Source organism: Pongo abelii, chromosome 8, assembly GCF_028885655.2.
Source record: "Pongo abelii isolate AG06213 chromosome 8, NHGRI_mPonAbe1-v2.0_pri, whole genome shotgun sequence".
Lineage (NCBI taxonomy): Eukaryota > Metazoa > Chordata > Mammalia > Primates > Hominidae > Pongo > Pongo abelii.
Window position 1 is genome coordinate 32473023 of NC_071993.2, and position 27317 is coordinate 32500339.

At 36.5% G+C, this 27317-nt stretch overlaps 1 protein-coding gene across 14 annotated transcripts in view; it reads right to left on the minus strand.

Annotated features, from left to right (window-relative positions):
* The window catches only part of ARHGAP12 (Rho GTPase activating protein 12), a 128347-nt gene that overhangs the window by 40232 nt on the left and 60798 nt on the right, over nucleotides 1-27317 (minus strand). For 6 of the 14 annotated variants that reach the window (XM_009245242.4, XM_009245240.4, XM_002820635.6 and 3 more), the window contains exons 4-6: nucleotides 14855-15118; nucleotides 7586-7726; nucleotides 6044-6124 (exon numbers count right to left, since the gene is read on the minus strand). In XM_009245242.4, the coding sequence (XP_009243517.2) occupies nucleotides 6044-6124; nucleotides 7586-7726; nucleotides 14855-15118 (486 nt within the window). The remainder of the gene's footprint in view (nucleotides 1-6043; nucleotides 6125-7585; nucleotides 7727-14854; nucleotides 15119-27317) is intronic. The other 8 variants (XM_009245245.4, XM_009245244.4, XM_009245243.4 and 5 more) reach the window with 2 other exon arrangements.

Below are 27317 nucleotides of genomic sequence, written 5' to 3' on the forward strand. Positions count from 1 at the left end.
ACGGTTCTTTTCTTCTAGCATTTGAAAAATGTTATGCCACTTCTTTCTGGTTTCCATGGCTTTTGATAAGGCACTCACTTCATTCAAATTATTATCCTAAAGGTAAAGTGTTGTTTCACTGAAGGGCTTTCAAGACTTTGTCAGGGGGAGGGAGGGTCTTTAGTTTTCAGAAATTTTGATTACAATGAGCCTGGATATGGATTTCTTCGGGTTTACCTTATCTGGTGTTTATTCAGCTTCTTGAATCTGTTGGTTTGTCTTTTACCAAATTGGGGGCATTTTCAAACACTACTTCTTCAAAGTATCTTTCTGCCTCACACTCTTTCCTTTCTCCTTCTGGAACTTCAATGAAAGGAAGGTTAGCTCTTTTGTATTTTCCCACAGGTCTCTGAGGCACTGTTCATTTTTTTTTTTTTTTTTTTTTTTTTTTTTGGAAATCTATTGTCTCTCCATTGTTCAGACTAAATAATTTCTACTAACCTATCTTCAATTTCAAGATCATGGATTCTCTTCTCTTTTACCTCCATTCCATTATTAAGTCATCCAGTACTTGATTTTTGGCTCTAGGATTTCCCTTTGGTTTTTCTGTATATCTTCTATTTCTTTGCTGAGACTTCCAACCTCTTCACTTATCTCAAGTGTGTTTATAATTGCTTGCTGTAACACTTTTGACAGCTGACTTAAAATCCTATGGGATAATTCATTCATCCCTGTCATCTTGGTGTGTCACCAACCTACTGATTGTCTTTTCTCATTAAGTTCAGATTTTCCTGGTTCTTGCTATGACAAGTAATTCTAGGTTATATTTGGATGTTTTGAGTACTATAAGACTTTGGTTTCTATTTAAACATATTTTAGCAGGTTGTGAACCCCGGCCTGCTTTTATGGCCCGTAGTTCAAATGTCAATTTCATTTTAAAAATCTTTTCATTGCTGTTCTGATCTGCCCTGTTTGTGTGCTACCCAGAGGCCAGTCTGAAACCTGGGCAGTACTCCCCACCATGTTTCAGTTCTCAAAGATTTTGCTATGTTAATTCTGGTTGTTTTCATGCGTAGGCCACTGGGAGTAGTGTCTAGGACCTTATACACGGTTTAGAAATCCCTTTCTCTGGTTCCTCTCCATAATCCTCTTCCCACACTCTGCTTGGGATAGGGTGGGGTGCTGCCTTGTTGCCGTTGTCCATTTAGTGCATAGGGAGGATGACTCACAGGGTTCCTTGCATGCACTGTGGGTCTAGTCAACAGGGCTCCACCCCACAGTCTCCACAGTGCCCAGGCAGGGAGGGGGAGAGTGCTCTTTCAATAGTGCTGGTTAGGGATGGCTGACTGGGCTTCATAACACGTTCTGCACAGCACATCATGCAGAAGGATAGGCTTTTGTGGTGTTCACCTGGAACAGAGTAGGTATAATAAACAAAGACAGTGTGCTTTACTTGGCTTAAAATGTTGATCATGTATTACCACAGATTTCTGGGTTGGCTAAAAGCTGTCTGATCTAGAGGGGCTCATCTGTACCAGTCTGTCTCTTATCCCCCTCCTGAGACTGGGAGGCTAGCCTGGGCACATTCTTCTCGTGGCAATGGCAGAGGTGCAAGAGCAAGCCCTGACTACAAGCCCATTTCAATACTCTCCTTGTTCACATCCCAGTGAAAGCAAGCCACACAGCTGAACTCAGTTAATGACAGGACAATTCGGGAGGCCACCACAAAGGTACACAACAAAGAACCTAATACTAGAGTAAGAATGGATCCAGTGGTGCCATCTATTGCAGTAGGTGATCTGTCCTTTCCCCCTGTGACGGCTTTTAAGATTGTCTCCTGGGTTCTGCAGACCCAGCAAAATTTGTTGACGTGTTGATTTATTTTTATTTATCCTTGACAGTATTCAAAGCATATTTTCTAAAGACTCATGTCTTCCTTCAATTTTAGAAAATTCCTAGAAATTATATTTTCAAATATTGTTTCCACACCATTCCTCCATTCTCTTCTTTTGGAATTCCTGATATACGAATATAGAAAACTTTCAACTCATCTTCCATTTTTCTTAACTATGCTTTCATATTTGTTAGCTTTCTGTCCCTGTCTAAAGTTTATGCTACTGACTGCATTTTTTATTTGAATAACTATGTTTTTTCATCTTGAAGATTTCTAATTTATTCATCATATTTACCTATTCATGTATGTTTTTATTTTTCCTAATTTCTTGTTCTTTTTAAATGAAAGCCTTCATTTAATTCTGATCATCCACAGCATAATTTTAAGCCTTTATTAAATTATTAAGAACATTACTTTCGGCTGGGCGTGGTGGCTCACGCCTGTAATCCTAGCCCTCTGGGAGGCTGAGGTGGGCAGATTACAAGGTCAGGAGTTCGAGACTAGTCTGACCAACACGATGAAACCCCATCTCTACTAAAAATACAAAAATTAGCCAGGTATGGTGGTGCACGCCTATAATCCCAGGTACGCAGGAGAATCGCTTGAACCTGGGAGGCGGAGGTTGCAGTGAGCTGAGATCGCGCCACTGCACTCCAGCCTGGGCGACAGAGCGAGACTCCGTCTTTAAAAAAAAAAAAAAAAAAAGAACATTACTTTCATCTGGAGTGAATACCATGTTTTGATTCTTCTTATGTCTATGATAATAGCATTGGATTTCTTCACACATTTTATTTGAAATACTGAACAGCAAACTTCATTTTGAGTGGGGAATGTTTTGTTTTCTCTCTCTTCATTTACTCTCCTTTATTTCTTTCTCTTAATCCTCCTTCCTGTCTAATAGTTTTCTGGTTCCCTTCTCCTATGCCTAACCCAGAGTGTTTGTATTTATGTATACATTCTTTTTTACTCAGCTGTCATATGAACATGTTTCTTCTTTCCAAACTTACAACAAAAATTTTTAGGGTAAAGACCATATCCTATGTATCTGCATTTATCACAACATATTACATAATACTGAACACCAAAGATGTGTTCAGAAAATAGTAATTAAACTAAATTTTAATATCTGCATGGGGGGTTACAAGCTTGACAGATTTATCTCAGACTTACTAGTAAGTATTAAGTTGCTTAGAGTGCAGAATGTAACCTGAAGTTGTCTTTATCATGCAGTAACAATCTATGAAATAGTGACTCTACAGCATTTTTCCTTATATCCTCATTTCCACTGTATTTAATCAAAACCTCTTCTCCATATCCAATTTAATTGAGAGTTAAAGAAACTGTGAAGACCTTCTGACACTTTATGCTAAGCAGCAAATGGCAGCAGAAAATGAAATAGTATCACAAAACTGAGGATTCAACGCTGGTCACAATCAGTACCCATTTCCACTGCTGTAAAATACCCTTTGAGGTCTTGATATTATTCAGTCTCTTGCCTCTCCTCTTTTTTTCATTAAAGGCATCTCTGAAAGTAAATAGGTTTCCTAACGCAGCCTATGGTTCTTCTGACCAAGGAAATTATAGAATTGAGTTATAAAGAAACCCAATAGGAATATTTAGCTACCAGTTAAGGCTCCAAATTGTTCCTGATATTAGGCCATCCTGGGACTTTCTCCCTTCAAAGGACCCTGACCTGGGACAAATCACTCAAAAGCAGCCTTGTGACTGATGTCATTACTCCAGGGAATCAGAAACCACTATGAAGAAAGATACAGCAGATGATTCCTCCAAAAACTCAACTGGTATTTGAGGTACTGTTAAGAGCTACAATTCAAATCTGTCAAGTGGAACAAAAAAGTTAATATGTTTATTTAATTATTATATTAATAAAATACTAGTCTTCTATAACCTAAATCGTTTTCAGTGAACTAAACTTTGAGCAGATTTTTCTTCTCGTTCCTTCAAGTGGAAATCAGAGCTTGTATTTTATAAGCATAACCCTTATTAGAACAGCCTAACAGAACCAATCCCTGTTATATATAGTTTTCAATACTGAGTAATTACATCCCTCAAAACAATACTCTTTCCCCAACATGTAAGTTATTACATATTTTGGCCATCATGATCCATAAAATTATTCTTTCTAAATTAATCAGTAAATTTTTTTTATAAATGGTACCAATTTTGAAGAGTAGTATCTGAGGTATTCTATTACTTCTTCCCAGCACATTAGTAAAATAAATTGCTTATCTTATTATGTTTATCTCCTTTCCCCTAAAAGTTGGTAACAGTTGTACTAAGCTTGAGGTATCATTTTCCCACTTAAAAGTTTTATTGGAAGACAATGACATATTTGGAAAATAAAATGGTGGGTTATTTAACTTTTATAAAACTTAACTTTAAAAAACTGTTGCTAGAGTATCACAACTGCTAAGCTATGGTTCTTCAGAGTTCTGAGTGCTTGGCACAACTTCAAAGTTTCAAGGATAAATAAGGTTTTATCTTCAGAATCACATTCTAAAAGTATAAATTAATAATAATGAAAATGAAAAATATCCACAAATGTTTTATTGAATTGTGTTTCATAATTTTAAAGAGTAATGAGATAAAACATTCAACCCTGAAATATGTGATTTGTGGCACTTTTCAATAGACTTTTTATTTGGATCTTTTTCATTCATGGTATTTTATGACTGATGAAGTAAAAACACAATGTGATAATAGTAGTATCTTCTTAACTCTTTTTATACGGGAGCTCTTATAATTAAAATATAAAAATTATCTCCACTAATACTAATATGTTAAGCTGAAAATAGTATTTTTAAAAACAATCCTATTGTATAAATGTAAATTTTAATATGCCTCCTAATTTAGAAAGTGTAATTAAACAATAAAGTGGTTTAAAATATGGAATAGTTTTTCCTGCTGAGCTGAGCAAACAGAAAGTACCTATGTAAAACGTGCGATAAAGGATCAAAAAATGCTTTTCTGAAGATGTGACAAGTTTTTTAAACTACAAGAAAATTCTGAGGCTATACTTCATCAACAAATTAATCAAGGGTACCAGTATTTCCTTTATCTATCTCCTCATCCCCCACACCCATGAACTTTTCCATTATGGCCACCTACACACTGTTCCATGAGATTACAAAATTGTAAAAGCTGTCAGTTACAATGGAGCTCTCTTCTGCTACTTGGTCAACTCAGACTCACAAAGGTATTCTTAAAAATCAATTACAGGATATGTATTTCATTTTCATCCTACCCATATCAAGCCTTAGAATTTCATAAAATAATTAAAGGCCAGATAGCATTCACATAAAGAAGAAAGCGCTATTAACATTAGTTTACTAGATTAGCGTTTCCCAACTTGTAGTCAATGTAGTAACATGTAGTGATTTTTTCTATATCCATGTTTCATTTATACTATTAATATTCTTCTTTAAATTGACTTACTTTGGGGAAAAGACAAATTTTAAAAACTAAAGTATATGTAACAACTGACACCATATATTTGTCTGCTAATTACAGCTGTTTTCTAGAACATTAAAATAATGCACCAATTAAAATTCAAATGTTTGCTCATATATCACTTAAAATTATCTCAAGCACCAATAGTGATGTGCATATGACCACTTTGAAACCTACCACCTTAGATAAACTCAGCCCTGGTACACCTGTCTGGAAATGAGATGTCCAGCTAAATCCTAGGACATCTTGTCACTTGTTGCCTATATCTCAGCCAATGAGTGGCTCAATCATACACACCATTTACATAAGAGGATAAACTTGAATACTGAGTTATTTTTCTTTCTCTCAAAAAATGATTAAATATAAGACCAACTTTATGTAGAAAAATCAATATACGCAACACAACTAGATATAAGATGGCATTATTGGTATTGAAGAGAATTCTTATTTCCAAGAATAAGGAAAGGCCAATTTCAAGTTAACCCAAAAGATATTCTGAATAGCAACAATCAGTATCACATAGTGAAGACACCTGTACATCTTAGAAAACTTACACTACTCACAGTATTCACAGTGAATTCTGAAAAAATTATTCTACTTTGTAGAAGTAGCATAAAGATCTTAAATCTGCTGAAACCATCTCCAGATATTACTTCATCTACTATTTTTAAATAGAAATTCGGTGTCAAGGTTTATTACCTTTGGCAATTCCCATTCTGACCGAGATCCGTCTGCACTGTAGTAATATTGTCTACCTTGATCATCAACATGCTTGAGCCACTATAAAAACAGAACAGGCGTTTTTTATTAAATTTAAATAAAAGTGAGTTTAAGCTACTACTATCAGAGATACTAGATTTAATTCTTATGAATTTTATTCTACTTGATCAAGAACATTGCAACAAAAAATTCTTTTTTTTTTTGAGAGCCCAGGCTGGAGTGCAATGGCGCCATCTCGGCTCACCACAACCTCCACCTCCCAGGTTCAAGCAGTTCAAGCAATTCTCCCGCATCAGCCTCCCGAGTAGCTGGGATTACAGGCATGTGCCACCATGCCTGGCTAATTTTGTGTTTTTAGTAGAGATGGGGTTTCTCCATGTTGGTCAGGCTGGTATCGAAATCCTGACCTCAGGTGATCCGCCTGCCTCGGCCTCCCAAAGTGCTGGGATTATAGGCGTGAGCCACCATGCCCGGCCTGCAACAAAAATTTCTAACTAATTATACTAAAAGCCTTGCATTTTAAGTTTGGTAAGAATAAATATACTCATTATTAAACATGGCTTTATTTGCTCTCTCTGTCCTCCAATGTCTGGCTAGCTGCTCAAGCACCACTTAACAACAAGCAACGTATAACATAAAGACACATAGATGTACATATGCACTGGAACACAGGTACACTCACATTCTCAAAACAGGTTTGAGAAATTGACAAAAGAGAAATGTTTTTCAATTAAATGTACAACTAAACTATTTAAAGCCTCATTTCATGCAAACCTTTAGGAATTATTTCCTATGGCCAAACACAATAAAATTTAAATAACAGCAACAACAGAACATCATGCAATAAAACACAAGGAATATGAGGGAAAAAAAGACTACACATTGCTAATACAAACACATGATCTTGAGTATGAAATAAATGAAAAAACTGCTTCCGTATGTTCTAATGTCAAATAATTGAGGCAGGAAAGAGGGATAAAAGCCTAGCCCCACTTATTCCCAAGCATATCTTCTCTGAACATGTACAACCCACAGTTGCTTTCTCAAATGATACCAGATGCAATACACACACAAAATGTCAATATTCATTTCCAAACTAATAAAATACTAGATTGATGGTTTTTGTTTTACATAAATTTGATTGTAATAGAAAAAGGAGAATAGGCAGTGAGGCGATGTATGATAATGGCACAGAGAGAAAACCATTTCCAAAAAACTATTCCCTCAGAAAAATATAAAGAAATATGCCTATTGAAGAAATCTAAACAAATGACATTCAACAGGTGTACTCTTAAAAAGTCTTCCATGAGTATCAAGAGCATAAAAATTACTATCATCCTTAGCAGTTTAAAACAATCAGTAGTTACACTGAGTTTTCATATTGTCAACTGGCATGATTATAAAGTTACAATGAAGAATATTTTCATGAGTTTTTTTTTTTAAATACTAAAACTGCAGTACACAACCATTTTATGAGAGAATTCTGCCAAAAAAACACTAGATGAGAAAAAAATAATGTACCTTTTCATTAGTATAATCACTGGTATATAAGGTATGCCCACGTTCATCCAGCTCTTCTGACCAACCCCTTGGAGGAGAACCACACTGACTATCTGACTGGCTGTAAGAAGTGCTGTAGTAGTTTTCTTCGGATGAAAGAAGCTACAAATAGTCAGAAACATAAGGATTTTTCTTTTTTGAATATAAATATAAATTGGTTGAAAATCTAATAAATCAATTTTACTTGACTATAAGTACAAAGATATCTTAAATATATCTGAATATTTGATTTTGAATATAAATTGATAAGCCTTTAAATGGTACATTGTAAGAGGTGAGGTAAAATTAATAGTGGTTATTTTATCACATTAGTGCAGCCCTAGAAAAATTCACCACAATAAAACTGAAAACAATGTTTTCAGACTAAGGAGAGCTCGAATGTTACTTAATGCTGCTTTCATGCTGAAATCAAGTTTAAAAATGAGAGGAGTAGGTGTGTGTACACATATCTGTGTGTAAACAAGGGAGATGAGGGAACTTCATTAGGCTGAGCTCCTTCTCATGTACCACAAGCATATAGCCACATGCAAGGCAAACAACCCTGCTCAATAAATATATCTCGAACTATTTTTCTATAATTTGTGTTATAATTTATTGATAAATTTTCCTAACTCATTCAATCAAATGCTTGTTAAAGACTACTGGAAACTAAACTTCAAAACAAGAAAAAATAACATTGGGCAAATTCAAACACAATACAGAAAGACAAATAAAAAATTCTGTATGAAAATAATATAGGGGCCAGGAACGGTGGCTCACGTCTGTAATCCCAGCACTTTGGGAGGCCAAGACCAGAGGATCATTTGAGTACAGGAGTTCAAAACCAGCTTAGGCAACATAGTGAGACCTCATCTTCATTTTTATTCAAAAGAAGAAGAAGGAGGAGGAGGAGGAGGAAGAAGAGGAGGAGGAGGATGGGGAGGGGGAGAGGATAGAAGAGGGAAAGGCGAAGGGGGAGGAAGGGAGGGGGAGGAAAGGAGGGGGCGAAAAGGAGGGGAAGGGAGGGGGAGGAAGGGAGGGAGAGGAGGGGAGGGGAAGGGGAGGGGGAAGAGAAAATAAGGTAATACAGGCACACATGATATGATAAACTGCAGACACATGAGAGAAGCGAATTAGAAGACCGGGAAAATTTAGAAACTTTCGATGCCTACTGACAAGAGGCACCATAATATGACTAAATGGCAATTTGCTTTCTGCACTTAAAAGTCATTCATTTAAAAATCATTTATTAGGTTAGCACTCATGTGCAAATGACTCTTCCTATCACCTCTAGGTAAAATACTTTCGGCAAGTAAAACTTACTCATTCAGACTATATTTTCTATCAACATAATTTGGTCTGAAACACTAAGATAGGTAGATTCTCAAGATTGTAGTTAAAGGCACTAAGAGCCTAATATTTATATGTTCACAAAAACATAGCTTTACAGAAGCACTGCATAAAGTGAATTATATATGTTTTACAACAGAAACATTTTTTAAACATTGAAAACCTAATTCAAAAATCAGGAGTTTATTTTTATTTAATTGAGGCAACTTAAAATGCAAGCTCATAGACAAGAAGAGTGCGGTAAAATTTTTAGAAACAGAAAAAGGGAAACTGAATTAGTAAAATTAATTTAAGAAACAAAATCACAGAATCAATTTTTCAAAGATATGACTTTCTAGCTAACAAAATTCTCATCATAATTTTCCAAATTTTGCACAGTAAATATGATGTTCTCTTCTACCATGAAAAGTAACCTCCAATATCTTCATGTGTTTTATACTATACCTTCCACTGGAAAATAGTTGTTTAATGGCAGATAAGTAAAAGTTAAGATTATTTTTAGCAAGCATTCTATAGATGTTAACTATTCTATACCTAATAACTCCATTCAAAGGTGTAACGAATTCAGTAACTTTGGGATGATTCTGCAGCAAATGTATCCTAGTACAAACATGAGGGGGCTATGGTAGATGTTCCATTCATAGAAGAATGGCAGGTAGGTATCCCAATTCATCATCTGAACAGAAACAGTTGAAAATGTTACATAAATCTTTTTTTAAATAATCTATGAACAAAAGGTTAATTAAGAAATACTCAGAGGTCAAAAGCTAAGTGGAAACAAGAATCAAGAGAGTCAAGCAGAAGAAAAAAGACCAGCTTTCTTCTTGAAGACATTTGCCAGACCCCAAACTAAAATGTTAGTTTTCAAGACCACGCAGGAGTGTTAGAGAACTGAACTCAGGATTACCAAAAGCAGGAAGTCTAAAAGGCTATCCCACAATACAGAGCTGGGAACGCCAAAGAATTATACCCACAAATTATGGGTGAACCATTAACAAATTTTGCTCCTTTATTCCACACTAGGAACATCATAGAAATTTACCCCAATAATTGGGGAAAATAAGGGGACTTTCCAGCCACAAGAGTCTTCATGAAATCCAAATTACTATTAATACTACCTGGCTGGCTTGTAAAAACTAAAGCTAAAGATGTACTTTTAAATATTCATAGTTTCTCTAGGCAACCATCAGAAGAGACTCACCTCTGAAGGAACCCACCTTCAACCCCAGCATTAAAGACTTCCTACTTATGAATTTCCAAGAACTATAACCTCACATTAAAACAGATACACTCTCAAAACACCCTGAGTAAGAGTCAGCAGAAAAACAGTATAATCAGACTCTCTAAAACGTTATACATAGAAACTAACAAAAAATAGAAAACAAGACTAGAGATACAACAAATAAATGCAACATATAATCTTCACTGGATCCTTCATTGCAGGAAAAAAAACTATAAAGAATATTACTTGACAACTGAAAAACAATGAATATTAGCCATGTATGAAATAACATACTAATATTATATGTCTTGGGTATGATAAATGTATTGTGGTTTTGCCAGAACATGTCCTTATACTTAGGGAATAAAACATATTATCTGCTTCAAATCACTCATACGCACATGTGTGTATGTGTTTGGGCAGGTGAAGGGAGAGAAAGAAATAAAGCAAACGTGGCAAAATTTTAACCACTGGTAAATCTAGAGGAATGGTACATGGCATATAATGTTCACTGTACTGTTCTTTTAAATTTTTGAAGGTTTAAAACTTTTCAAAGTAGTGATATCGGGAAACTCCCCTAAACAAATAAAAAAAATACTTTTTTACAATTCAAGGACTGACTTAACATCAAATGAAGGTATACACAGAGAAAAATACCAAATAGAAGCTGGATCTTGAAATACTGAAAATGAGGCAGAGAGAGACATGGATGAACAGTGTGAGATTAAACATTCATCTAATCAAGGTTCTAGAATAAGAAGAAAGAGAATATGGGGGCGAGCCTATATTCAGATATAGCTAAGAATTTTCCAGAATTGATCAAAGACAGGACTCCTCAAATTCAGAAATCCCAATAAAGCCCTCGCAGAAAATAAAAATACCTTTACCCAGCTACATCACAGTAAAAATATAGACACATGATCTTTAAAGCTGCCAACAAAAAGAGACAAACTACGCTTGAAGAAAAGACAATCAGATTGACATCTGAATTTTCAGCATCAACAATGGAAGCTGGAAAATATGAGAATAAAATCTTCAATGAACAAGGAAAAAACAAACAAGTAAACAGTCAGCTTAGAACTATATACCCATGTTCTTCAAAGGTAAAAGTAAAAGTAAAATAAATTTTCAGACAAAAACTAAGATTCTATTACTAACAGACCCTCACGAAGGAATTTAAAAGCATGTACTTATGGCTGGGCACAGTGGCTCATGCCTGTAATCCCAGCACTTCAGGAGGCCAAGGTGGGAGGATCATTTGAGCCCAGGAGTTCAAGACCAGCCTGGTCAACACAGTGATACCCCATAGCTACAAAAAATTAAAAAATTAGCCAGGCATGGTGGTTCACGCTTGTAGTCCCAGCTACCTGGGAGTCTGAGGCAGGAGGATGGCTGAGTGCAGGAGTTTGAGACTACAGTGAGAGCTATGACCACAGCACTGTACTCCAGCCTCGACAACAGAGCAAAACCCTGTCTCCTGCCAAAAAAGGCTCATATTTATGACAGAAGAAGAAAATGTGAGAAAAGAAGGTGGTAAAAATCAGGATTAATTTTAAGAGTCATGTACAACAACAACAAAGGGGCTAAAAATTGAAATACAACATACGACAGCAACAGCACAACAGCACACATAGATCCTATATGGCTTCAAGGAACAAGATAGTGATTAACTTTAGACTATGCATAGACTAACTACGCATGCTAAAGCTGGGCATGGTGGCCCATACTTGTAGTACCAGCTACCGGGGAAGTTGAGGCAAAAGGGCTGCTTGAGCCCAGGAGTTTGAGCGTTGAGTCTATCCTGGGCAACATAACAAGATCCTGCCTCGGCGGCATCTCTGGCCTCTACCCACTAGAGGTCAGTAGCACGTCCCCCATTGTGACAACCAAAACAAGTCTTCGGACTTTACCAAATGTCCCTGAAAGGCGAAATCAGCCCTACTATGAATGATTGTTCTAGGGTAACAACTAAAATAATAAGCTTCTGTGTTAAGACAGAAGAGCCAACAGTTGCTCCCTCTCAAACCCCACTAAAATCACAACAGCGAAATGTGCTTAAAATGATGTAAATCCACAACAACAGGGAGAACAACAGTCAAGCAGATGAACAAAAAACCTGAATTACCTACACAGAAGAAAGTAGAATCTAAACCAGTATGGTGCAGACAAAGGAGAGTAGCGGAAAATAAACCCGACAAGCTTACGGAACAGAATCTGCAACTGGCTCAGCAACTGACAGTTATCAGGTACCTGTGAAACTGGGGAGTGAAAGCAGTGGTACTAAAATAAGGATTAAAAATGCCAGAATCTCCTTCTACATACCTGGCTGCTAGGTGTGCAGCCCATCCCTACCCCAGCAGACATATGGAGAGTTATTCCCTCTGAGAAGAGAAAAATACTAAGATTCTGAGTTGGGTGACAATAGACACAATAGGAACATGGGTACCAAGAGAAAGAAGGGAGACTAAGGGACCACGTGCAAAATGAATGCCAACACCAAGACACAGACAGCCCTTACTGTGTATAGGCAGGAGACCTAAAGACATCTGTGGACATTCTAATTAGGCCAAAAGGAAAGACCTAATGGGTCTAACACTGGAGAGTCCCCAAAGAGGGACTGACCCAGATACCCATTAAAGTTCAAATGCCTCACAATTGTGAGAGAAAATAATTTCCATCCTAGAATTCTATACCCAGGAATACTATCAATTAAATATGAGAGGAGAAGACAGATATTTTCATACACACATAGTTTCCATTTTACCTCCCATACACAACTTTTCTCAAGAAGTCACCGGAAGATGTGCTCCAGCCACTTTGGAAATATTAACCTTCATACAATCTGTATAGAGACCAGTAATGTAAATTGAGACCCTGTATACAAGTCACTCCCATCTATTTACTAAAATAGCTAAGAAACATGTTAAAAGTTCCTATGTATACTTTAAATTCTTTTAGTCTATAATTTAGTCTTTTTCCTAATTCTCCAAAATTGGAAAATTTTACTTTATTATTGATACACTGGATAGCTTATTTTCAAATCTTTCTAATGTACAATTCAAATAAAATTTTCCTTTTTTTTTTTTTTTTGAGATGGAATCTCACTCTGTTGCCCAGACTGGAGTGCAGTGGCGCAATCTCGGTTCACTGCAGTCTCTGCCTCCCAGGTTCAAGCGATTCTCCTGCCTCAGCCTTCCAAGTAGCTGGGATTACAGGTGCCCGACATCACGCCCGGCTAATTTAGAGACAGGGTTTCACCATGTTGTCCAGGCTGGTTTCGAACCCCTGACCTCAAGTGATCCGCCTCCCAAAGTGCTAGAATTACAGGCATGAGCCACCGTGCCCAGCCAAATTTTCCTTTCTTGTTATAGTTAAACACGAACAATTTTTCTATTTTTGCTCTCACTTGAACACTAAAAACACAAATTATTACCAAACTAAAGCTATAAATAAACCAACTGAAAAATGGGACAAGAAGGGAGTTATTAACTACAAAAAGCTTTTGGGAGTCTGCTAAATACAAGATGTGTTCCCTGATTTTTCTAGCTCCTATCTACCTGAAGCTTGCTTTTATTTGTATGAGCTAGCTGCTTTCTATAAGAGCAGGATGTCCTATGCAGGTGGAGGGACTCCAACCTACCAAATGGCAGGATTTCACTCTATTCTATCAGTCCTACCAAGTTACTCCTGTACGTTTAAATAATCCCAAGGCCTCTTGCCAGAATACTGAGATAAGTGTTTCTAAAACACAGCTGGCCAATTTACTGCACCATCCTGCAAGAGGTATGGAGGAAGGTGAAACCAGAAGGAGAAAAAGAGTACAGACACTTGTTAGAGAAAATAATGATTTTAAAGTGAGTTGTTAGACTTAACAGAATGATTCAATTGTAGCAAAGGAATTATAATTATTTCCCTCATATATAAGTAAAACAATGGTCTTGTACCGCTGACTGACAAAGAGAAAAAATGGGAAGTAGTCTGGTAGCCATACTAAGCCAATAGAGAAATACATTATTTCTATTTATTTTGCTGGGTCACATCACATATTTTCTATTTTTTTCTAAAAAAATGTCACTGGACAGCCAGGTGCAGTAGCTCACGCCTGTAATCCTAGCACTTTGGAAGGCTGAGACAGGGGGACTACTTGAAGTCAGGCGGCAAGACCCCATCTCTACAAAAAAAAATTTTTTAAATCAGCCAGTGGCATGTGCCTGCACTCCCAGCTACCAGTGAGGCTAAAGTGGGAGGATCGCTTAAGCCCAAGAGTTTGAGGCTACAGTGAGATATCATTGCACCAGTGCTCTCCAGCCTGGGCAACAGAGCTAGACTCCACCTCTTAAAAAACTGAATTAAATTTAACTTAAAATATCATTGGCTTGTGCAGTAACAACTGAAATAGTATCTTCTAAGACATAAGGGAGTGCACTGGCACTAGACAACTTAAACCCAGTTCTGGAACTAGGACGCACACTGTCAGGTTAGCAGCTGTGCATTAGTCAGAGATTAGAAAGTAGCTAGCATTAATATTAGTAAAGCTTGGAAAGAATTTTTAATGATCTTAGAGATTCACATGTTTTAACATGCTGACAGTAAGAAACAAAACTATTTACTTCTTTGCTTTCTGAATAATGAAAAGAGAAAATCTGGTAACTTGCAGTTGATTCCTTAATTACTCATACCTCTTGATCCCCTGGATTTTGGAAATCTCCTTTGCTGATGCTTGCATCCCTAGTCCAACGAGGAGGTTTCCAAGTTCTTTCCTGTGTTCCTCTGTTATAGTAATAGCAACGCCCTGAGCTGTCTTTATGAGTTTCCCATTCTCCATTAATCTGAATTGCCGGGCTCCCAGGAAGTGGGGGAAGAGCAGACTGGGATATTTTCAGTTCTTGAAGATTAGCATAGACAGGAGAATCTGGCCTTCCTTGATTTGGAGGTGTGGTTGCCTGTGAAATAAACATTTTTAAATTTCATGTTTAAACTGGTATAACATTTAAGTCAAAATTAAATGAAACAGGAGATTTATAAACATAATACTCTCATTTTAAAACATATATACAGGTGAATATATTCTAAGGAAATAATAACTTAACAGTTTTAAGATTCATAGTTTCATTGAAAAATAAATAAAAGCTTCAAACCGAATCCGAAGTATGCATAACACTTTCCTTTACCTGAAACAACGTGATGAACAGCCAAGAGCTGTGGGTTCTAATTCAAGATCTGGCACTAACAAGTTGTATGATATTGGGTAAGATCACTTTACTTCTCTGAAAGTGAAATTTTTTTTTTTATCTCAAGAAATGAGGGAATTGCACTAAACCACCAACGTTTTCTTTGGCTCTCAAATTCTATGATTTTAGGCAGTATTTTAAAATATAAAAAGTTTTACATATGAGTAGCACAGCTTTTATTATGAAAATTATCAAAAGAAAGATTTCATATTCTAAGCTCTAACATTAAATCAGGAACATAAGTGAAACATAAAAGAGGAATAATACTTAAGCTAAGAATTTACTACATTCTATTCCTTCTCAGGTATAATTTCTCAGAGGCTATAAACAAATCATTTAATCTCTTCCTAGCTTCCTTATTTGTGAATTTCCTAACAGTAGAAAAGTAAGAATTAGTAGTAACTCTGATTTACATGTTTAATGTTTAGCTACAGCTTTATTTTTTATTTTTAAATATCTCACTAGATGTCAGTCACGAGCAAGCTACTTCATACCCTTTGTATAAGGGCACTGTAAATTGCATTAGGTTACACAGAACTTCAGTTGCTGAAGAAAAAAAAAACACATCTGAGAACACCTGCTTATATTAGTATTTGTATTTCTCTATATATCTTCCTTTTACAGCAGAATTTCTTAACCCTAGCACCAGTGACATTTTGAGACACAAAGTTATTTGTTGTGAGGGCTATCCTCTGCACTGTGGGATGTTTATCAGCTTCCCTGACCTCTACCCACCAGATGACAGTGGCGCATGCACACACACAACACACACACACGCACACACACACAGACACACACTGACACACACACACACACGCCTCCGATGTGACAACTGAAAAGCCTCCAGACACTGATGAATGTCCCTTGGGGGCAAAACTGGCCCTAGTTGAGGAATCACTGCTTTTCCCTATAAATCCTAGAATTATATTCAGATGTTCAATTACTTCTGAAATGTAACTAGAGTTTCATGAATGCTTTAAAATACTGAATTTGAAAAGAAGAATGTGAATGGAAACACTGAATTAGTTTTATTGAAATTAAAGTGCTTTAACTTCTAAAAATATTTGTCTATAATGTTTGTGAGTTTAAATTACAGAATAAGCTCTAACTGTGAAAACAGTAAAAATAACCCAAACACAAATACATGTTTGTGAAATAGTCACTTTTGGTCTTCTTACACATGGTAGTTATACATGTACTATATTCAATGATGCAAATTCGACTATTTTCCTTAAAATGTTAGCTTCAAATTTATCACTAAACAACATCTTTCTATGAAGAAAATCTATCCATGGAGACAGATATCATTTCTCCTTCAGATTAATTCCATATCCTAGTGAATGTGTTTTCTCTGATGAAAATATATTGTTAATATAAAAATTCTATATGTTAAATCATGTGTCAGAAGGTAGAATATCTAGAGAATATTTATTCAACCAATATTAAAGAAGTTCTTACTTTGCTCCTGATACTTGACTAGAACTTGGGGAAATAAAGATGCTAAGAAACAGCCATTTTCTAAATGATGTTTATGAACAAACTCTACTAAATCTTCAACAAACAATTAATTCCTGTTGTTTAAACAGTTTAAATTTTTAAAGTTCTTCCAGCTAGAAAAACCGGAACTGGCCTTCGGCACAATCTATAAGGCTAGCATAATTCTGAAACAAGAGCAGAGAAGAATTAAATAGAAGAACACTGTAACATATCTCACTTATAAATATGGAAGAAAATATCCTAAATAAAACATTAGAAATCTAGCACTACATTAAATGAAACAAGCACAGATATTAAGAAAGTCTGTCTTTAGGAAATCTCATATTGTAATTCTTTAGATTCATAGATAAACACCATCATCTCTACAGACACCAAGAAAGCATCTGATAAAATTCAACACAGATTCAGGATATAACTCTTAGCAAGATAGGAACAGGTGACACTTCCTTAATTTGACTTTTAAAAATTATTAGTATTTAAAGTAAACATCACAATCGACAAGACAATAAGTTCTTTCATTAAAGATTAAAATTGAAGTATGTTATGGTCTATAAGGTTAACATAATTTTGAAAGAACAGGGAAGAATTAAGTAGAAGAACACTGTAAACATATCTCACTTATAACTAAGTGCCAAGTATAATTGCTCTACTCAACACTGTACTGGATTTGTGCTAAGATACAAAAAATGAATTAAACTCATAAAATACGTAAAAGAAAAAAGAAACTGTCATTTGTCACTGAAATAACCAACAGTTGAAAACCCAAATCCACAAAAACTACTAAAAGAGTTTCATGAATTGGCCAGATTTTTGATCATCTAGTCAGTTTCCCATACATAAGCAATGACAAATTAGAAAATATAACAACAAAAAAATCTCATTCATAATAGGAAAAAAACTAACACTTACAAATAAGCCTTAAAAGAAATGTACAAAATCAAGTAAGAATATTTGTAAAACCTTCCTCAGGTACCTAAAATTAAACTTCAATAGATAAACCCTTGTTCCTAAATGGAAAATAAAACCAACTTCATAAACATGCTAATTCTCCAAAAATTAACCTATAGATTCCATAAATACAATGCAATATTTGGCATGCAATATTCAGTACACTGCCCAGTACACAGGAGCACTTAATGTAATTTGTTGAATGAATAAACAAACTAATGACAAACAAGAACAAATGTAGGCAAACACATATCTCCTCCAAAAAAGGAAAATTAGGGACTTGGAACCAGTGAGATGTGATAAAGAGAGGAAACTAAGAAAACATCCATGCTTCTAGTTTTGAAAAAATGATGGACAGTTGTGTCCCTTTTTAAGATACAAACTATTGACAAATGAATTGAGCATCATGTACTCAAGCTAGGTGATTAGGCTACAAATTATGAATTTAAAATTTCCTTGCCTTCCAGAACCTCGTAACATGGTAAAGGAAAGTGAAACATGATAATAATAGACACAATGCTAGAGCTACACATGGGACACTGTGGGAGCAAAAAGGAAGAGACCTGGAAACAAGTGACTAAGCCTTAGAAATAAATAAACAGGAGTTAGCCCGGTAAAAGCTGGGGAAACAGCAGGGAGCAAGAACAAAAGCTAGGAAAAACAGCATGGTACTTTCAGGGAATGATGCTGACATACAGAGTATGTAAAAGGAGCAGCAAGTGAAAGGCCTAAGGAAAAGCAAGTGACAGCACAGAGAGTTTGAAGGTCATGTTGCAAAGCAAACATCCAGAAGCATTTAGGAAACTACTGAAGATTAAGCCAGGAAGTGCATTCTGATTTAAATTTTTAAAATACTACGGATTTTAGAGAGATGCAACTAGGAGGTTGGTACAGTAGTACAGACAGAAGGTGAAAAGAGCTGCAATAGGACAAGACAGTAGGAATGCAGAAGCAGGGACAGATTCAAGAAACAATCAAAAGGTTAAATTAACATACAGGTTGTATGTTTGCTTATGTGAAGTACAGTTTGTTTTACCGTGTGTGTAGTTTTACTACAGTTAATGTCAAGATGAAGAAAAGAATGGAAAGAGAAGGGCAAACAGGAGTTACATTTACATTGCATTAGGTTGATAAGTCTTTTGAAAACCCAAGTGGAAATGGTAACAGATTGTTGGTTATATAAATTGGGAATTCAGTTCCCAATTTACAAAAATCAGGGCTGGTCGGGCGCGGTGGCTCACGCCTGTAATCCCAGCAATTTGGGAGGCCGAGGCCGGTGGATCACGAGGTCAGGAGATCGAGACCATCCTGGCTAACATGGCGAAACCCCATCTCTACTAAAAATACAAAAAAAATTAGCCAGGTGTGGTGGTGGGCACCTGTAGTCCCAGCTACTCGGGAGGCTGAGGCAGGAGAATGGCGTGAACCCAGGAGGCGGAGCTTGCAGTGAGCCAAGATCGTGACGCTGCACTCCAGCTTGGGCAACTGAGCAAGACTCCGTCTCAAAAAAAAAAAAAAAATCAGGGCTAAAAATACAAAAGTCATTAATATACAGGTGGGGTCAATAACATATAAAAGCATACAGAGTGAGTGTGGGATGAAAAGAGAACCCTGGAAAATACTAAGCTGTTGCTTTATGAATTAAAATGAGAACATAAGTTTAAAGTCAGCACATGATCTCGCATAGTGACTTCTATTGTTATTATAATAATTATTATTGCAATGAACATAACTAAAGAACCAGACTAAGTGAAGGAGGCAGAAAGGAAAGTTAGAAGTAGAAGGTCTACCAGGAAAGAGTAGCATTTGAAAGTCAAGAAGGAAAATTTCAAAAGAAGAGAAACTCGACAGTATCAAATTCAAAGATTTCAATACAGGGACTCTGAAAGAATCACTCAATTCAGCAATTAAGAAGTTTTTAAAGACTTCAGCTACCAGCCATGAGGAGGATCTGAAACTACTTTCCTGCCATAAACTAGAAAGCGAGTAAAATACAGAAAACAAGTATTGTGAGGCATTGTACAACAAGCAGCTGCAGACTGTAATCTTTGAGAGAAACAAACAAGGTGAATCCTACCACTCCCAAGCTTTGTGCCGGAAGTGGTTTGCAGGAATCAGCCCAGCAAGTGGAAATCCAGAGTCTAGCAATCTCGGTGAATGAACAGGACAAACACTGGGAATAATACAAGAAATGGAAATAATTATAAACATGATACAATGAGAAGAGAAAAAGTTGAAGGAAATGTTAATTTTTTTTTTTTTGGTCTCAAGACTTTCGCTCTTGTTGCCCAGGCTGGAGTGCAATGGCACAGTCTCGGATCACCACAACCTCTGCCTCCCTGGTTCAAGCGATTCTCCTGCCTCAGCCTCCTGAGTAGCTGGGATTATAGGCGTGAGCCACCATGCCTGGCTAATTTTATATTTTTTTAGTAGAGACAGGATTTCTCCACGTTGGTCAGGCTGGTCTCAAACTCCTGACCTCAGGTGATCCACCCGCCTCGGCCTCCCAAAATGCTGGGATTACAGGCGTGAGCCACCGTGCCCAGCCCCTAATTTTTAAAAATCGGGGAATCTAAAGTTGGATGGCATTCTTCAAAACTGATAAACCAAGAAACAGGTGGAATTATGTTTGAAATCTAGAGATTTAACAGTAATTCTAAGTAGAAGCACAGATAATTAGGTTTATTGACAATGAAAGGTAAAAAGTTAGTTTCTAGTAGAATTAAGAACCTTGTTTTCTTTTTTTTGTTGTTTTTTTTTTTGAGATGGAGTCTTGCCCTGTCACCCAGGTTGGAGTGCAATGGTGCGATCTCAGCTCACTGCAGCCTCCACCTCCCGAAGAACCTTGTTTTCTTAATGAATTAGTTCCATACTTAAAATCAGCTTAAATCTTCAATTTTCAAAGTGTATGAGAAAAGAATAGACGAGGACTCCGTATTTGTGAAATACTCTGATCTCTGGCAAAAAGAGAGTGCACATGTTTATTATTGCCTAAACCACTGAAAAATTCAAGGGAATTAACACTGATTGATTACCAACAATTTTCCTCAAGCTTGAAAATATAGGTTCTTGGCATAAAAAATACTTAGCATAAAATACCAAACTAATTTTTACATATGCACAAAATATATATTTAACTACAACAAGGGATGGTTAAGTAATAATGCATTGTCTTTTCCAGCGAACCAAAAATATGTTTTTTTAACAAATACACTCAATGCTGGTGAAGGTGGGATGTAACAACTCTAGTTTACTGCTGGTAACTTTAATCAGCAGAACCTTTTCGGAAAAGTTTGGCAGTATGTTTCAAGAGTTTTAAAAAAATATTTTTAGACCCTTGAACAAAGGGAAGAAAATTCCTAAAGACAGAAAAAACGCCTTCCTAACAAAGAAGTTCATTCCAGTGTTACTTATAAGAAATAAATCAGAAACAACCTTAAACATTTAACAACAGAAAAATGGTTAAGCAAATCATGACTCAACAGATGAGGCAATATTAATACTAGCAGTGAAAATGCTATGAATGATTTCTGATTTAAAAAAAAAAAAATCTGGCCAGGCACAGTGGCTCACACCTGTAATCCCAGCACTTTGGGAGGCCAAGGAGGGCAGATCATCTGAGGTCAGGAGTTCAAGACCAGCCTGGCCAACATGGCGAAACCCCATCTCTACTAAAAATACAAAAATTAGCTGGGTGTGGTGGTGCGCACGTAATCCCAGCTATTTAGGAGGCTGAGACAGGAGAATCACTCGAACCCTGGAGGTGGAGGTTGCAGTAAGCCAAGATGGCGCCAGTGCACTCCAGCCTGGGTGACAGAGCAAGACTCCATCTAAAAAAAAAAAAATCTGCATGATCTGCCATCAGCAGGTCCAGGAAAAAAAAATGTATAAGGGCAACTAAGAAAAGCAGAAGATAAAACAATACAATGAAATTCCAATTAAATTTTAAAGCATAAAGAAAAACTAAAACATTATCAGTTTTCTCTGGATATTAGTATTATATATGTTTTTTTCTATGTGATTTATTTCCCAATTTTATTATAATGAGAATGATCACCTTTAGGGTTTGAGGGGACAAGGATGTGGGGCAGGATAGGCCCTTGCCTAGTCCACCAGACTTACGAAAGTGACAACAATAATATTGACCCTATAGAAACTAGTGTTTCTTCACAGGAAGTCAATGGGTCATCAGAATCACCTGAGGTTGCTTATTAAAATTCTTGGGCCACATTCCAGAGTTACTGGGGGTGGCAAGTGGTGATAGTGGCCGGGGGTTAGTCAATAATTTATATTTTGGGGCCAGGTGTGGTGATTTACACCTCTAATCTCAGCACCTTGGGAGGTTGAGGCGGGAAGATCACTTGAGCCCAGTAGTTCAAGACCAGCCTGGGCAACACAGAGACCCTGTCTCTACAAAAAATAAAAAATAATTAGCCAGGCACGGTAGCACACGCCTGTGGTCCCTGCTACTTGGGAGGCTGAGGTGAGAGGATGACTTGAGTCCAGGAGGTCAAGGCTGCAGTGAGCCACTGCACTCTAGCCTAGGTTTCAGAGTCAGACCCTGTCTCAAAAAATACATATTTTTAAGTACTCTATGTGATATTTATGTTCATTATTATTCAAAAGTCAATGTTCCTGAGTGGGCTTAGGGCAAACTAACCTCTTCAGCCCAATACATTTTTATTATAAAAACATAAATACTGAAAGACAATTCTTAAGTCCATACCACCATTTGCTGTTACTCTGCAGATAAATCAGAGTTAAAATGAATAAGCAGTAAGATATAAGTACTTCCAATATATGAGTCAAATAAAAATTAGCTTTCTAACATTTATAAGAACCTTGTTCATGAATTGTCACCAACAAAAATAAATGGAATTTTCATACTTTAAAAAAAAAAAAAACAGGCCAGGCACCGTGGCTCATGCCTGTAATGCCAACACTTCAGGAGGCTGAGGCAGGCAGATCACCTGAGGTCAGAAATTCAAGACTAGCCTGGCCAACATGGTGAAACCCTGTCTCTACTAAAAATACAAATATTAGCCAGGCGTGGTGGTGGGCACCTGTAATCCCAGTTACTTGGGAGGCTGAGGCAGGAGAATTTCGTGAACCTGGGAGGTGGAGATTGCAGTGAGCCAAGACTACACCACTGCACTCCAGCCTGGGTGACAGAGCGAGACTCTGTCTCAAAAACAAAAAAACAAATACCACCCCCTTCCCCCAAAAAAAACAAAGTTAATTTTATGGGTTATATCTGTCATTAATTAACAACTGAATTGGGACCAGTACCTCTGCACATGACCTAATTTCATATTTAAAAAAAGACTTGGCCTGTTCTACTTTATCTATAGATAGACTAAAATAATCCTCCCATTATCCACTGGAAAGAAAAATTGGGGAACCATATATATAAGAAGGTAACTTTAAACTCAGATTCCTTCTGCATTGTTACTTTTTTTAATACCAAAAAATACTGAGATTTGTCCTCTTTTTACTTTTGACATTAGTTCAGAATTGCTTCTATAATAAACTTCTGAGAATGGCAGAATCCATACTAAGGAGCTACACCTCTTGCTTCTTAATCAGCACATGCTACTTAGTATTAATACCTAGGTATCTACCTTACTACAAGTACAGAATTATATTTATATTACTGAATAGTATAAATCCCTACAGCCTATAATCATACCTTTGATTTAGACTTATGGAAAAAAACATTTACCATAAATGTTTGGTAGCCTGATAGTATCAGGCTCTAAAGCTGAACTTATTTTTTTAATCCTATTTTAAACCATATACAGAAAAAGACATTTATGTATTTTTGTAATTTAGCTGCTTAAACAAAGTTTCCTTTACCATAATTTCTTTCTTTTTTTTTTTTTTTTTTTTTTTGAGATAGAATCTCGCTCTCATTGCCCAGGCTGGAGTGCAATGGTGCCATTTCAGCTCACTGCAACCTCCGCCTCCTGCGTTCAAGCGAATTCTCCTGCCTCAGCCTCCTGAGTAGCTGGGATTACAGGCATGCGCCACCCCACCCAGCTAATTTTGTATTTTTAGTAGAGACTGGGTTTCTCCATGTTGGCCAGGCTGCTCTCGAACTCCCAACCTCAGATGATTCACCCGCCTCAGCCTCCCAAAGTGCTGGGATTCCAGGCTGAGCCACGGCACCCAGCCATAATTTTTATATAATAAATTGTGTAGTTATATAAATTATAACATTGGGCCAGTTAACAGAGTACAAAAAGCAAAAATTTGTCAATGGGACAATGCTCAGCCAAAACAGGACTAAAATTGGTTTTAGTTCACAAACAAATTTTGTTTAGTTTCACAACTAAAAATTACATGATCAATATTACCTGAAAAATATAACTTTCTAAAAGAAAGTCATTTAAAGCCAAATTTTAGGGGAAAAAACATACACTACCCTTTGTTTAATAATTTTGAAAACAAAAACTTACAAATTCTAATGTTTCTGTCTAAAGCATGACTGCATTGAGATTTCAAGCTCTATAGAGTACACTGATATTTTCATGGTTTACTTACTTAACTAACATTTAAGTACTAATTATGAGCTGGGCAGTAGATGAAAATAGGACAGTCCCTGTCCTCGAGGAGCCAATAGCCTAGTAAAGAAGACAAAACTACTCTAATGACACAGCTAACTGCTGCAGAGAGAAGTGTACAGGATGCTCTAGAAGCACAGAAAAACCCAGTGCTAAACAGGGATAGGAGGTGAGACACAGCATGCAGAAAAAGGTTCACAACAGATGTTTAACATGATCTTTAAAGTAAAATAGAAGCAAGTCAAGAGAGTGGTGAAGGGCACTTCAAGCACATGCAACACTTTATTGTTCTTCGGATATAACACAGAAATACGGAAAACAACCTTTGAATAAGGAAACACACCTGGTAACTAAGTGAATTCGTTATCATGGTATCTTTAATAGACATCAGTTTTGATGGCAAACACATGATTTTCCTTACTGATTTTTTTTTTTCAGGTGATTTTCTAGTTATTGCAACTCAAGGGTGCTCTATTACTACAGGGTTGGTTACCTTACCTTGTGTTCATATGCTAAGACTTAGCTGTCACCTTACGGCTTGCTTCTGTCCTCCCCTTCTCCTTTTATCACCTTGGCCAACAGCCTGAACAGTCTCTTTACCCTGTCACAGATCTGCCACCATTTCTCCCACCTCCCCTGACAAAGATAATAATAAAGCAGGTACCAGGTAGAAAAGCTGTGATGTCTGACAAATGCTTGTTTCTAAAAAGCCATACACAAACATACTGATGAAGTCTTCTCTCTGCTACCAACCCTCAATAACAGCTGCAAGCAGATTATTGCAGCAATCGTGCCATGCTATAAACTAAAACCACTGGTAAAGACTATCTGTATCTAGAGGGTTGACAGAGAAGAGGTGACAGACACCACAGTGAAAAGGAATGAAGGAACTAATAGGAACCAGCACATAGAGAGTCATGGGAGTGCACAATTAGGAAGTTTATTACAGGCAAAAGATTTGCCAAAAAGGGAACAAATGACAAATTTCCCCTTCAAGATCGAGCCCATATCTCTCTAGTCTCCTTTTCTTTCATGCCCTCACACTCATCCTTTCCTCAGCCTTACTTCTCTACAGCTCATCATAGTACTTACGACACTAAACTCTAATCCCAGATTTACTTGTCTGCCTTTCCTTCTAGAACTTCATTCTCTTTAAGGCAGAAACATTTGTTTTGTTTGTCTCTTCATCTTCAGAACCTAGTATAGCACTTGCACAAATTGGCACTCAATAAGTTCCTGAGTGAAAATTATTTTTATATAACTAAATAATCTATCATGAAATCCACACACTAAAATTAACTCCCTACTTCTGTTTTTATAGTCTCCTGGGAAATCTATTACCTAAATTCTATTGCTTCAATAAAACCAAAATCTCTCCCTCAAACACCCTCCTCTCCCCAAGCTACCGACATGTATTCTGAAAGACCTACCAGCATGAATATTCCACATGTACCTCAAACTCACTACATCCTCTGCCTCAACCTTCTTCCATAACATACTACCCTACAGGAGTCACTAATTCAAATAATAGTATCATAAACTCCTCAAGCAGCTATCTCTCAAAGTCATCTGTATCTCCTCTCTTTACCCCAACAAAGTACTACTAATTCTCTATCCTAATATATCTTGAATTTCTTCCTCTCTTATCCCAAGATAAACTGCCTTAGTCCATCTTTTGCTGAATAACTAAAATCACCTATGGGGTCTACTGCCCCCATTTCTTTGCCTCATCCAGTTGATCCTCCATGGTACCACTAGTTTCTCTAAAAGCACATATCTGATATTGTTACTCATCTGCTTAAAAACATCAATGAAAATTTCATTAACTATAAAATAAGTCCAAAGACCTTGAAAGAGAACTGTGGCTCTTAAGTACTCTAGTCTCAATCTTTTCTGCCTCATTTATTGCCATTCTCCCTATATTCTTTGTTCCAAAATTCCCATACTACTCATAATTCTATTATTAATGCATACCATTTTCCTCCCAGACCTTCAAATCTTTACTTTATCCTTCTGAGATAACCCGTTCCCAATCACCAAACCACACTCAAAACCATAAAGAACTGATTCAAACTCTTTGAAATGTTCCCCTATTCCCCAAAGGCAGAATTCATAGGCTTCCTGTGCATCTAGAGCATCACTATCTAATAGAAATATAACATGAACCAGGTATGTAATTTTTTCTACTAGCTACATTAAAAGGGTTAAAAAAAGAGAGATAAAATGAATTACAATAATATATTTAACACAATGTATCCAAAATATTATTACTTCACCATATAATCAGCACACAAATTACTGAGATATTTTATATTTTTGGACTATCTTCAAAATCCAGTGTGTATTTTACAGTACATCTCAATTCAGGTCCTAAATTTTCATCAGAAACACTTTATCTATATTTTGATTTCTTAAAATGTACAGTTGAAAAAGTAGATTTATATATCCAAATTATTCCAAACATTCTCCAAAGTTCCCCAATAAATGAATCCAGCATCAGTTTTCATATTTAACTTATAATAAATAATTAAAATTAAAACTTGAGTTATTCAGTCTCACTAGCCACATCCAAGTGCTCAATAACCACCCGTGGCCAGTGGCTACTATCGGCCAGCACCAATCTGCAGCATTGTCAATTTTCTGTCTCTCCCACTAAGTTGTAAGCCCCTTAAGAGTTAAGACATGACCATGTCTTATCATTACACATTCTCAAAATCTAGAAACAAATGAAGAAACCAAAGACCCCTTTCTCAAGCCCTAACACAGACTCTGATGATTCTCCTGTTCTCAGTAACTGCTTTCCCAATCCATAGAATATTTCAAGAAATAGAAAGGTAAATGTGATAGCTGCTAGAAACTTATTGATGAAACCTCATTATTAATTTATGTTAAAAGTATTCATC